The 12,041-nt window shown below is 46.2% G+C and overlaps 1 protein-coding gene across 1 annotated transcript in view; it reads right to left on the reverse strand.

The window, feature by feature from the left end:
* Nprl3 (NPR3 like, GATOR1 complex subunit) overlaps positions 1 to 5,529 on the reverse strand; it is a 37,903-nt gene extending 32,374 nt beyond the window's left edge. The window contains exons 1-2 of the mRNA XM_059270255.1: positions 5,286 to 5,529; positions 1,377 to 1,446 (exon numbers count right to left, since the gene is read on the reverse strand). Coding sequence (XP_059126238.1) covers positions 1,377 to 1,446; positions 5,286 to 5,403 — 188 coding nt within the window. The 5' untranslated portion in view covers positions 5,404 to 5,529. The remainder of the gene's footprint in view (positions 1 to 1,376; positions 1,447 to 5,285) is intronic.
* Between the last annotated feature and the right edge of the window lie 6,512 nt (positions 5,530 to 12,041).

Consider the following 12,041-nt stretch of genomic DNA (forward strand, 5'->3'; position numbering starts at 1 on the left):
GCCGCCCCCCCCATGCATACACACACTCTCCTACCATGCTCACAGGAGAGGCTACAAACCACATTTTGGGAGCTAAGGAGGGCAATATGGTCACCTGCATTGTTCATGCCTCAAATGCATGAAGCCCTGGATTGATACCCAGAACCACATACAACTGGTTATAGTGGCACATGCTGTCATTACAGCACTTAAGAGATAGAGGTAGGAAGATCAGAAGATCAGCTACACAGAGGCCAGCCAGCCTGAACCCTTACCACAAAAAACTAAAAGTGAGCCAGGAGATGGTGGTGAATGCCTTTAATCCCAGCACTCGGGAGGCAGAGCCAAGTGGATCTCTGTGAGTTCGAGGCCAACCTGGTCTACGGAGTGAGATCCAGGACAGGCACCAAAACTACACAGAGAAACCCTGTCTCAAAAAACCAAACCAAAACAAAACTAAAAGTGAAATAAAACAAAAACAAAGGAAAAAACCCCACATACTTTTGGTACTGTAAATCGCAGGGGTGGATATGGTGCCTTCTCAAAGAACTGCCAGGAAACAGTACTGACTCACTACAAAGCAAAGAGCCAGTGTGGGAGTCTCAGCTCCCTTTTCCTTTACCCCACACAGGCCCCGTCTATGTTTCAGGGGATCCAGGGCAAGTAAATCACAATCTTCTCTCTGTTTCCTAGACTCATGCTGTCTCTTACTAACCTTTAAAACGCACATAAGAAGGCAGAAGTAGGGGCTGGAGAGATGGCTCAGCCCTGGCTGCTGTTCCCAAGGACCAGGGTTCAGTTCCCAGCACCCACATGGTGGCTCACAACTGTCTGTAACTCTAGTTCCACGAGATTCAACACTCTCACACAGACACACGTGCAGGCAAAACATCAATAAAGTAAACTTTAAAAAAGAAGGCAGAAGTAGTTGTTTATGAATGTAGACCTGACAGTCCTCCTAGACACAGAGGAGCAAATACAGGCAGAAGAAGGACTTGCCTTTCATCCAGGCCTGAAGCAGGCCCTAGCTGCCACTGTCACCTGAGAAAGGATGTGCCCAGGCTGCACTGTACCTGAGCACTGCATCTGACTAGCATGTGCTAAGGAATCAGGTCTGAAGACAGCCAAGGGATCTGCAAGCCTCTTATTGGAGAGAAATGTATCACGACTCCTTTACCAACCACATAGCATGCACACTAGCCACAGCTGGTGCACGGGCTGAAATCTCTGAGCAAGTCGGGTAGCAGTGCCACCCCAGCTCTGCACTCACAACATGGAGGAGAAGGACACCAGTTATCTCAGAGGGACAAATATCTGGGTCAACAGGAGGGTAGAGCTCTGGTCAGGCCAGGGAAGGGAACCAGGCCTCCTGCCCAGAATGGCTGGTGAGCCCTTACCTGGAGTCACCATCCTGGTCATCAACATGTTCGCCCGTGTTGTTGACAGCGTATCTGCTGCGTGGTTTATCTGAGTGAGGGCAAAAGAAGACTGGCTAAGAAAGTAGGATCTCTCCACACACAAGATTGTGGGCTATTAAAACCTGTGGCTTCCACTGTCTACACAATTATTATTCAGCTACAAAGAGGAACAAACTCATACGGCTTGAAAATATTAGGTTGAATGAAATAACTCTGATATACAATGTCAAATATTATTTATATGAAAACACTATAGTAAGCAAATTCATAGGGCTACAAAGTCATCTGGATAATAGCAAGGGCTGGGAAGAATAGGAAATGAAATATTACTTATCATTACAGAACTTCACTTTAGATGATGAAAGTTTCGGAAATACATATTGGTGACAGTTTCACAATGGAAAGAATGCAGTTAATGCTACTGAGTCATATACTTAAACTGGTTAAAATGGCAAATCTCACGTTATAATAAAAATGTTCAGGGGTTAAGGATGCATGTAGCTCAGTGGTGGTGCTTAGCATGTGAAACCAGGTTCTATCTGGAGCACAGAGGAAAATCGTAAGATGGTTTCCAAGAAGTTATGACAATGTGGGGAAACAGCTACTCTTTGAGGAGGAGATTGAGACAGGACCTTACCATGCAGCCAGGGCCAGCCTCAATCTCTATATAGCTGAGGCTGGACTCCTCACCTATCTCCTAAATGTTGGAGATTACAGTGTTGGGATTACAGATGTGGGCCACCATGCCCAGCTATGGATCTTAATTTTCTTTCTCTTTTCTTTTTTTTTTGTTTTTTTTTTTTTAATTTTTAAATGTACATACCATATCCCTTATACATATAAACAATTCTTTACTAGAACACTATGGCTTAAAAACCTGGTTTAAAACCCATATGAGCCAGGCGGTGGTGGCGCATGCCTTTAATCCCAGCACTCAGGAGGCAGAGGCAGGTGGATCTCTATGAGTTCGAGGCCAACCTGGTCTACAAAGGGAGTTCCAGGACAGACTCCAAAGCTACACAGAGAAACTCTGTCTCGAAAGAAAAACCAAAAATTTTTAAAAAATTAAAAAAAAAAAAAATAAAAACTATGGGAGATCCAGGACAGGCACCAAAACTACAAGAGAAACCCTGTCTTGGAAAAAAAAAATGATATAACCATATGGAAAAATAATAAATTATGTTGGCTTTTGAGGGCCAACATCCAAGGAAATCCAACAACAACAACAAATATAGCCACATCCTGGCTGTCACAGCTCCCCTTCCACAGGGCTCTGGAGGCAGGCAGGTAGCAAGTACCCAGACCACACTAGCTCTTAGGGGCCTCTACCTTCTACCAAGATAAATTAATTTTAAGGCCAAGCGTGGTGGTTCATGCCTTTATTCCCAGCACTCAGGAAGCAGGAGGATCTCTGTGAGTTCAAGACTAGTGTAGTCTAACTCCAGGCAGCCAGGGATACACAGTAGGATCCTGTCTTAAGTAAGTAAATTAATTTTAAAACAAGACAATAAATGTTCTAAAGAAAAACCTCTGAGTTTTCTCTTGTTAATAATCTTAAAATGCTCACTTGCAATCCAGAACCAGAGAGGAAGGGTGTCCCAGTTTAAGACTAGTCTAGTCTACACAGCAAATTCCAAGCCAACCTTGACTCAAAATAAACTGACATCATCCAGGGCAGAAGGCCTTAGAGATAGCAAAACTCAGAAACCACAAGAGACTAGATTGAAAACCTGACTCCATAAAAATCAAAATTCTGGCAAAAACTACACAGAAAAAGCAAACTGGCTACCTACTGTGATTTTTAAAAAAAATTTCTTTTTGTTTTTTTTTTGAGACAGGCTCTTACCATGTAGCTCTAACTAATCTGGACCTCACTATGTAGACCAGGCAGGCCTGGGACTCAGAGATATGTGCCCACCTCTGCACCTAGAGTGCCGGGATTAAAGGCATGCTGACCACCACTCCTGGTCCAAAATTCTTACTTTTTTTGTTTTGTTTTTCAAAACAGGGTTTCTCTGTGTAGCCCTGAATGCCCTGGAACTCGCTCTGTAGACCAGGCTGGCCTCGAACTCACAGAGATCCACCTGCCTTTGCCTCCCAAGTGCTGGGATTAAAGGCATGCACCACTACCACCCAGCAAAATTCTTGCTTTTTAACTCAAATATATAATAATTCTTTCAAGTCTATAAAGAAGAAATTAAGTATTCAAGAGGAAATCAGGCACAGGATATGAATTCTCTGAAAAGTAATTGCAAATGGCTCTGAAGATAGGGAAACATGCTTGTTCTCAGTAAGACAAATAAGAAATGCACAATAAGACTATCAGATACACCCAGGCAGTGGTAGCACATGCATTTAATCTCAGCACTCCAGAGGCAGAAGCAGGAGGATCTCTGTTGAGTTTAAGCCCATTTGGTCTACAGATTGAGTTCCAGGACAGCCATGGCTACACAGAGAAACCTTGTCTCAAAAAACCAAAACAAAACAAAACACTATCAGATGCAGCCTTTTGTCATTCGACTAATAAAGACTGAAAATTAATCTGTTTAGCACATGACCATTAGCCCTCAGACTCAACCACACGACTCAAGATTTGTTAGTACAGATAGTCTACAAAAGAGTAATATCCAGAAAGGACATGTGCAGTTTGTGGGTTTTTTATTGATGGTGGTGGTAGTGTTGGGGAATGTGTATGTGACCTATTAGCACAGGTGGAGGCCAGAGCAAAATGTGAAGTGTTTTCCTTTATCGACATCTTACTGCCTTGAAACAGGGTTTCTCACTGAACCAGAACATTACCCTTCCGGCTTGGCTGGCTGGCCGGCCAGGGAGCTCTCTAAATCAGCCCATCTCTATCACTCAATGACAGGCACCACAGCCATGCCAGCCTTTTCACATAGGTGCTGGGGGTTCAAAGTGAGGTCCTCAAGCTTGCACAGCAAGCGCTCTTACCCACTGAACCACCTGCCCAGCCCCCAAAAGATTGAAAAAACTGTAACAGAGGACTAGATGAACAATTCATCGTATGCTTATCTCATGGAATTCCCTGCAGCCATTAAAAAGAACGAGACTTCTACAAAGGTTGATCCTGTATTTAAGACAGACATCAAATACAAATAAAAACGGGCAAACAGTGTATTTCCACCTCTACTTAGAACAGAATGTGTGCTCATGCTTGTGTTTACATGGACGGTTCTGGAGAACGGTAGAGGTGGTAGCCCCTTTAGGGGAGATGGGAGGGGGTACTGAGAGCATGATATCAACTGTTTTGTAGCTTTAAGCCCTTTGTATCATATTACCAAGTTTTAAGAATAATAGTCACCCACAGAGGAAGGCTATTCTCATGCAGTAGTGCACTATAAGAACAGGATGTGTTCAACAGATGAAGAGGCTTCCAGGCAGATGATACAGCACAAAAAACGAGCGTCCTGCGACTCGTTGGGAGGTGGGAGCTATTTTATTTTTTCGTGGATACACTTTTGAAGTTTATGTCCCGGAGGGATGATTATCAAAACGGTGAGCGGTTATCCCCGCAATGGGCAAGGAGCAGAGCTCAAGGGCAACTTCAGACTTTACAGGAATCTGTACTTTCTAAAATAATTAATAAATTCGTGTCTGTGTGTAAAACCCGGTGTCTTTTTGTTTTTGTTTGGAGAAAAGGTTGGCCTTGAACTCACGGCAACGCTCCGGCCTCAGCCTCCTGAGAGCTGGGATTATACGTGTGCACCGCTGTTAGAGCCTGCGAGTCTTAGGTATTTTGACACTGTTTCCTAGGCTGGAGACTCTGGAGTCGTGCCGTGGCCCTCCTCTTCCTCCTCCTCCTCCTCCGCCGCCGCCGCACGGGGCCCTGCGCGCGGGCAGGGCGGGTGGCCGCCAGGCGCCACTTACTTGTCTGGGACGCGGGGTGCTCCTGGCTCCTCTGGAAGGGGTACCTGAAGAGCAGCTTATTGCCCCTGCTGCCCGAGCTCACCAGGATCACGCTGATGGGGCTGGTATTGTCCCCCATCCTGCGGGGGCCGGGGCGGGGGCCTGAGGGGAACGCGGTGGGGACCGGAGACGGAGGGTGGGAGCCGGAGCCAGGCGCCGGGCCCGCGGGGACACGGAGGGAGCCGGCGCCACGGCCGGGACACAGACGCGCGCGGCCTCGCTCTCGCGAGACTTCACCGGTGCCGGGGGAAGAGCCGCGGAGCACCACCCTGCGGGGCCTCTGCGCAGGCGCGGACGGCCGGACGCGCAGGCGCGACGCGTTCTCGGAGCTGCCGTGGCTCTGCAAGGCAGTGTGTCTGTGGTTTAAAGTCACACGCTTGCTTTGACCAGAGAGTACAAACTTAAAAATATGAGAAGGAATCGGGCGGCGGTGGCACTCGAGGGGCAGAGGCAGGTTGATTTAGTTCGAGGCCAGCCTGGTCTACAGAATGAGCTCTATGACAGCCGGGGCTACACCGAGAAACCATGTCTTCCGGGAGTGGGGGGGAAGAGGTCGGGTTCATACCAGTCTGGGTATCACATAACCAAGGAGCACTAATTTATTTTAATTATTTCCCAAATTTTATAAAGACAAAAAATAGTCTTACTGCTTTTTTTTTTTCAACTCTTACTCAGAGATAAGGTGTCATTTGATTACTTGCCAGTGTCTGAGGATGACACTTACTTTTGCCCTTTGACGGTTTGGATGTGTTCTGTGAAAGGAATGGTATCCTCTTACTCATTTTGCAAAGCCTTTATCCCAATCTTGTTTGTTTTGAGTGTTGTATAATGTTACTGAGGTCTCCCGTGTTTCCCAGCAGGACCCCTAGACCTAGACCGGAAATCAGGAGACAGGGGAAGTGAGGCTGGGAAGGAAGCAAATGGGGATATGGGACTGGGCGCCTGGGGATGGCTAAAAGGTATCATGGGACCTTCCCACAGAGACTAGGTGCCCAGGCACTCGGCCAGGAAGGACTGTGGTCCAGGTTACTTCATTAGCCGGGGCCTTGGGACTCCAGTGGTCATCTCTGGGATTGGAAGGGCCTAAATGAAGGAGCCCAGTGTTTCCCCAGTTAGCGATCTTAGGACCCACTTTTTGCCAGCCACCTTCAGAGGAGCATTCACAGTTTACTTTTCTATGCAATCAACAGTGACAGCCAGGCTTGGTGGAGACTTATGTTTCCAGCTACTAGAGAGACTAAAGTAGGGGGAAAGAAAGTTAAAGCCAACCTGGGCAACTCAGTGAGACCTCTCAAGAAGGAATGAGAAGGCTGCAGATGTTGCTTAGTGGTGAGCACATGGCTGTTATGCACAAAGCCCTGGGCTCCATCTTTTTTACCACTGCTAACTCTAGTACCAGATTCCATTCTACAACGTTCTGGTTATTTCCTCCCAGGCCGCCTTACCCAATACTGACAGCACTGGAGAGGAGAGCCCAGACTCCTCAGTGGATCATCTCAACCCCCAAGTTGTCCATATCATTGCTAAGAAACATCATCAGCTATCACAGAAATCAGAACTTAAGGTCACACTGTCAACTGTGGACCAATGAATGCCACTGTGGACCCCAGTTTTTTCACCAAGAGTAGGATTTGAAACTGTTCAGTGAAACACGAGGGCTAGCCTCAGCTCTGCAGGGCATATCCTCTGACTGACTGCTGGATTAAAGAAGTGAGTCCTCATTTTTTATTTTTTATGTGCATTGGTGTTTAGCCTGCATGTCTGTGTGAGGAAGTCGGTTCCACTGGAACTGGAGTTACAGACAATTGTGAGCTGCCATGTGGGTGCTGGGAATTGAACCTAGGTCCTCTGGAAGAGCAGCCAAGGCTTCTAACCAGTGAATCATCCCTCCAGTCCCCGAGAGTGCTCATTTCAATTTTAAATAATGTGGTGTCATAAACTCCTTTATAGAAGAAAAAACTGGAACTTTGGACCCTTGGTCCCCACCCTACCCCCAGGGTCTCCCTTGTGCAGAGTGGGAAACCACATGGATGTCAGACCTTATCAATCCTGTCACTTGGTCAGTCAGAGGGCTGGGTGGGGTTCACAGACACTATCTGGGAGCACCTTCTCCACTGGGTGTTCCTGCCTCTCCAAGGGCCTCTAGCCACTTGCCTAGAAGAGCAAAAGGATAATTTTAAATGCCATGTCCTGAGTTCTTGTGGCTAGAGGTGACCCCTCATCACACTGACGTGGAAGTTAAGTCCACTTCACCATAGAGGTTTAAATGGTGAAACTGAACTTACAAGGTTAACTTGCCTCCCACGGTCACCTTTGGGGGCGGGGGTGTGTTCTACAGATCCCCAGCCTGGTCTTCTACTGGATTAACCAGGCAGACATCTCGTCCCAGCTACTCAAACTCAGAATGTGCCTGGAGCTTGCAATTCTGACTACAGATCAGCAGCTTCAGCATCCTGGACTCTGCACAGGTCTGGGCTCTTTGTGTCCACAGGGGGAGAGACCAAGATTGGCCTCTATGCAGTCAGCAGCCCAGCCCACACTATGCAGCAGCTAGATCTCGCTTCTGTTGGAACTATAGGCACGTTTATAACGTCCCTGAGCTTCTATTTCCTTACGTTTAAAACAAATCCCAGTGACAGAGAACTGCCCTTACAGAGTGACAACGAGGGGTGTGGACTCAACACAGAGAGTTTGGTGCCACGTGAGGAACTTAGAAAGCACTTGACAAATGTCAGTGGTCATACATCACACAAAAGCAATCCAGTACAAACTGTTGCAATTACACTTGATGGCATTGCAAAGCTTTTAAAAGTATACTTAGAATCTCTCTTAATCCTGACATTTGGTCATGCTTTTATTCTTGTTTGTTTGTTTTGTTTTGGAACAGGGTCTCTCTACATAGTTCTAGCTGTCCTGAAATTCACTATGTAGATCAAGCTGACCACATAAACTCAGAGATGTGCCTCCTGAGTGCTGGGATTAAAGGTGTGTGCCACCACATCCAGCTACTCTTTTTTTTCTTTTTTCTATTATCAGCTTGATACAGTACAAATTCTTATCCTAATAGTGAAATGTTTCACTGAGGCTTGCCCAGTGATTGAGTAAAACCAAAACTTATTATAAGCCACAGTCATCCTAGGGTCCCCCCTGCTATGTAACCTCCCTGGTTCTGTGGGTTGCAGTCTGATTGTTCTTTGCTTTATACGTAGTATCCACTTATGAGTGAGTACATACCATGTTTGTCCTTCTGGGTTTGGGTTACCTCACTCAGGATGATATTTTCTAGTTCCATCCATTTGCCTGCAAATTTCATGTTGTCATTGTTTTTCTCTGCTGAGTAGTACTCCATTGTGTTTATGTACCACATTTTCTTAATCCATTCTTCAGTTGACGGGCATCTAGGTTGTTTCCAGGTTTTGGCTATTACAAATAGTGCTGCTATGAACATAGTTGAGCAGCATGTATCTTCTTTTTTTTTTTTTTTTTTTTTTGTTTTTGTTTCACAGGGTTTCTCTGTGTAGTTTTGAGCCTTTCCTGGAACTCGCTTTGGAGACCAGGCTGGCCTGGAACTCACAGAGATCCGCCTGCCTCTGCCTCCCAAGTGCTGAGATTAAAGGCATGCATCGCCACTGGAGCATGTATCTTTGTGGTGTGATTGAGCATTCCTTGGGTATATACCCAAGAGTGGTATGGCTGGGTCTTGAGGTAGATCAATTCCCAACCAGCTACTCTTTATTTAACTTTATTTTATATATTTGATATTCTGATTTGATTTGAGACTGGAGAATCAGAAGTTCAAGACCATCCTTGTCTATATAATGAGTTTGAGTCCAGTTCTAGACACACAAAACCCTACCTGCCCAAAAAATGTTTAAAAAGTGAACAAGTGAAAAATAACATGGGCAGCAAGGCATGGTGGCACATATCAGCAACCCCAGCATTCCAGAGGTCAAAGCAGGAAGTGATGATTTTCACTCCCTTGGCTTCGTAGTGAGTTCTGAGCTAGTCTGGACTACATAGTGAGGATCTGTCTCAAAAAATACACAAAGTTGTCAAGCATGGTGGTACATGCCTGTAACACTCAGGAGGTAAAGACAAGAGGGTTGCTGCAAGTTCAATACCACGGGGGACTGCATAGCAAGTCCCCAGGGAGTTAGGTTGACATAGCAAGACCTTAACTCAGAAAGCCAGGGGGAAAAAACAAACAAAAAACAAACCACAGAAACTGGGCCAGTGAGATGGCTTAGTGGGTCAAGGACTTGTCACTAAGTCTGACAACCTGAGTTCCATCCCAGAGAGCAACATGGTGGAAGGAGCCGATTCCCACGTACTCTGGTCTCCACACATTCGCCATGGCGTGCCACAATGCCCCTCCCCCACCACAAACAGTAAATAAGATAAAATTTATTTTTTAAATACAAAAATAATAACATAACATTTTAAAGGTAAACAGTCAGTAGTATTTTGTACGTTCATGATAGTGTACAACCACCTCTCTCTAGTTCTAGAATGTCGTCATCTTCCCCGAAAAGAGATCTTCCTATAAGCACCATTTCCCCCTCTCCCCTCTCCCCGGGCCTGATAACGGTCATCCACTCTCTTCAGATCTGCCTGTTCTGGACAGTTACTGGACATGGAATCACAATGCACAACTTGGTCAATCTCACTTTCTATAATGTTTTCAAGGTTTATCCATGTCGCAGTGTGTATCATCCCTTCATTTTTATGGCTAAACTGTCTCATTGCAAGGGAATACCATAACTATAATTTGTCTGTCATACATTGATGGGCATCTAAGGTGTTTCCAACCTCAGGGTATTTCAGATAGAAAGATATGACATTTTTCCAACAGGTCAACAAATTCACAAATTGACTACGTCAAAATTACAAACTTATTGCTGGGCGGTGGTGGTGTACACCTTTAATCCCAGCACTTGGGAGGCAGAGGCAGACGGGTCTCTGTGAGTTCAAGACCAGTCTAAAAAAAAATATTACCAACTTCTTTATTTTTTTTTTCCTTCTTCTTTGAGACAAGCTCTCTGTCCTGGAACACACTATAAAGCCTGACCTCAAACTCATGGCAATTCTCCAGCTTCAGCCTCCACAAAACTTAGTATTACAACTGTGTGCCACCACTCACAGCTTGAGGTTAGACACTGTCACTGTTACTTGTCAGAATGAGGCAGAGCTGAGCCTGGCGGTGGTGGCACATACCTTTAATCCCAGCACTCGGGAGGCAGAGCCAGGTGGATCTCTGTGAGTTCAAGGCTAGCCTGGTCTACAGAGCGAGATCCAGGATAGCACCAAAGCTACACAGAGAAACCTGTCGCGGGGGGGGGGGGGGGGGGGGGGGGGGATGAGGCGGAGCTGGAGATGTGTCTCAATGCAGAGCATCTACCTAGCATGGGCAAGGCCCGAGGTCGATTTGTAGTGGAAGGAGGCGCTACAAGCACAGAGTTGGGAGTGATGAACGCGTGTAAGACTGACAAGGAAATATATCCAGAGTATTTGTCAAACTCTGCCACATCAGTGAGAGCAGCGCAATGGGAGAACGAGCGTCCGTTAGATACTTCAGGAAGAGGAAATCCAGCAGCCAGGGAAGTTGTGAAAAGGGCACAGCCTCACTCACCACCAGGAAACCACGAGAGAAATCACTGTACTCCAAACCAGAAAGGGACTAAATCAGAAGAGACTAGAAGACCAACAGGGTAAGATGTTTGGGAGGGAAACTCACACCACCAGAGAAATATAAATTGACCAACTATAGGGGCTCGAGAGATGGCTCAGCAGTTAAGTGCACTGACTGCTCTTCCAGAGGACCCAGGTTCAATTCCCAGCACCCACATGGCAAGCTCACAACTGTAAGTCCTGTTCCAGGGGGGTCTGACACCAATGCACATAAAATAAAAGTTAAATAAAAAATTGACCAGCTATTTGGAAAAGTCCAGTGTTCTTTTTCTGACTTTGAAAGGCCATGTGCCAGGGCAAGAGAGGGAGCTCAGTTGGTAGAGTGCTTGCCTAGCATGCATGAAGCCTCGGGTTCAATCCTGGCACCACAGAAACTGAGTTTGGTGGCACATGTCTGGTAATCCCAGCACTCAGGAGGTAGAGGCAGAAGGATCAAAAATTCAGAGGTCATCTGTGGCTACCTAGGAAGTTTGAGGCTAGCCTGGGATACATGAGACCCTGTCAGAGTTGGAGTGGAGAAATCAGGGAGGGGGAAAAAAGGAGATTTGGGTTGTTTCCACTTCGGACTATGATGAATAATATTGTTACGCTAGCCCTGACTGGAGACAGCCGTTGGTTATACTACAGCTGTTGGTTTCAAGAGCAGCCTAGAGGACTGTCTTCCTGTGGTTTATTGGCTGTTCTAAACCAAAAGAGGCCGAATTCCAGCACTCGGGAGGCAGAAGCAGGCAGATCTCTGTGAGTTCGAGGCCAGCCTGGGCTACAGAGCGAGTTGCAGAACAGCCAGGGCTACACAGTGGAACCCTGTCTCAAAAACCACAGTTCACAAAAACAAAAAGTGATGGTGTTGCTATGAACATACTCCCATTGTTATTTTATACATATGCTTCATTTCTCTTGAGTGTATATGCAGTAATGGAACAGCAAGACCATACACTACCACTTCTATTTATTTATTTGCTTGTTTGTTTGTTTGTTTGTTTAGAGACGGGATCTCTCTACATAGCCCTGGCTGTCCTGGGACTCCCT

This window comes from Peromyscus eremicus, chromosome 8a (assembly GCF_949786415.1).
Source record: "Peromyscus eremicus chromosome 8a, PerEre_H2_v1, whole genome shotgun sequence".
Classification (NCBI taxonomy): domain Eukaryota; kingdom Metazoa; phylum Chordata; class Mammalia; order Rodentia; family Cricetidae; genus Peromyscus; species Peromyscus eremicus.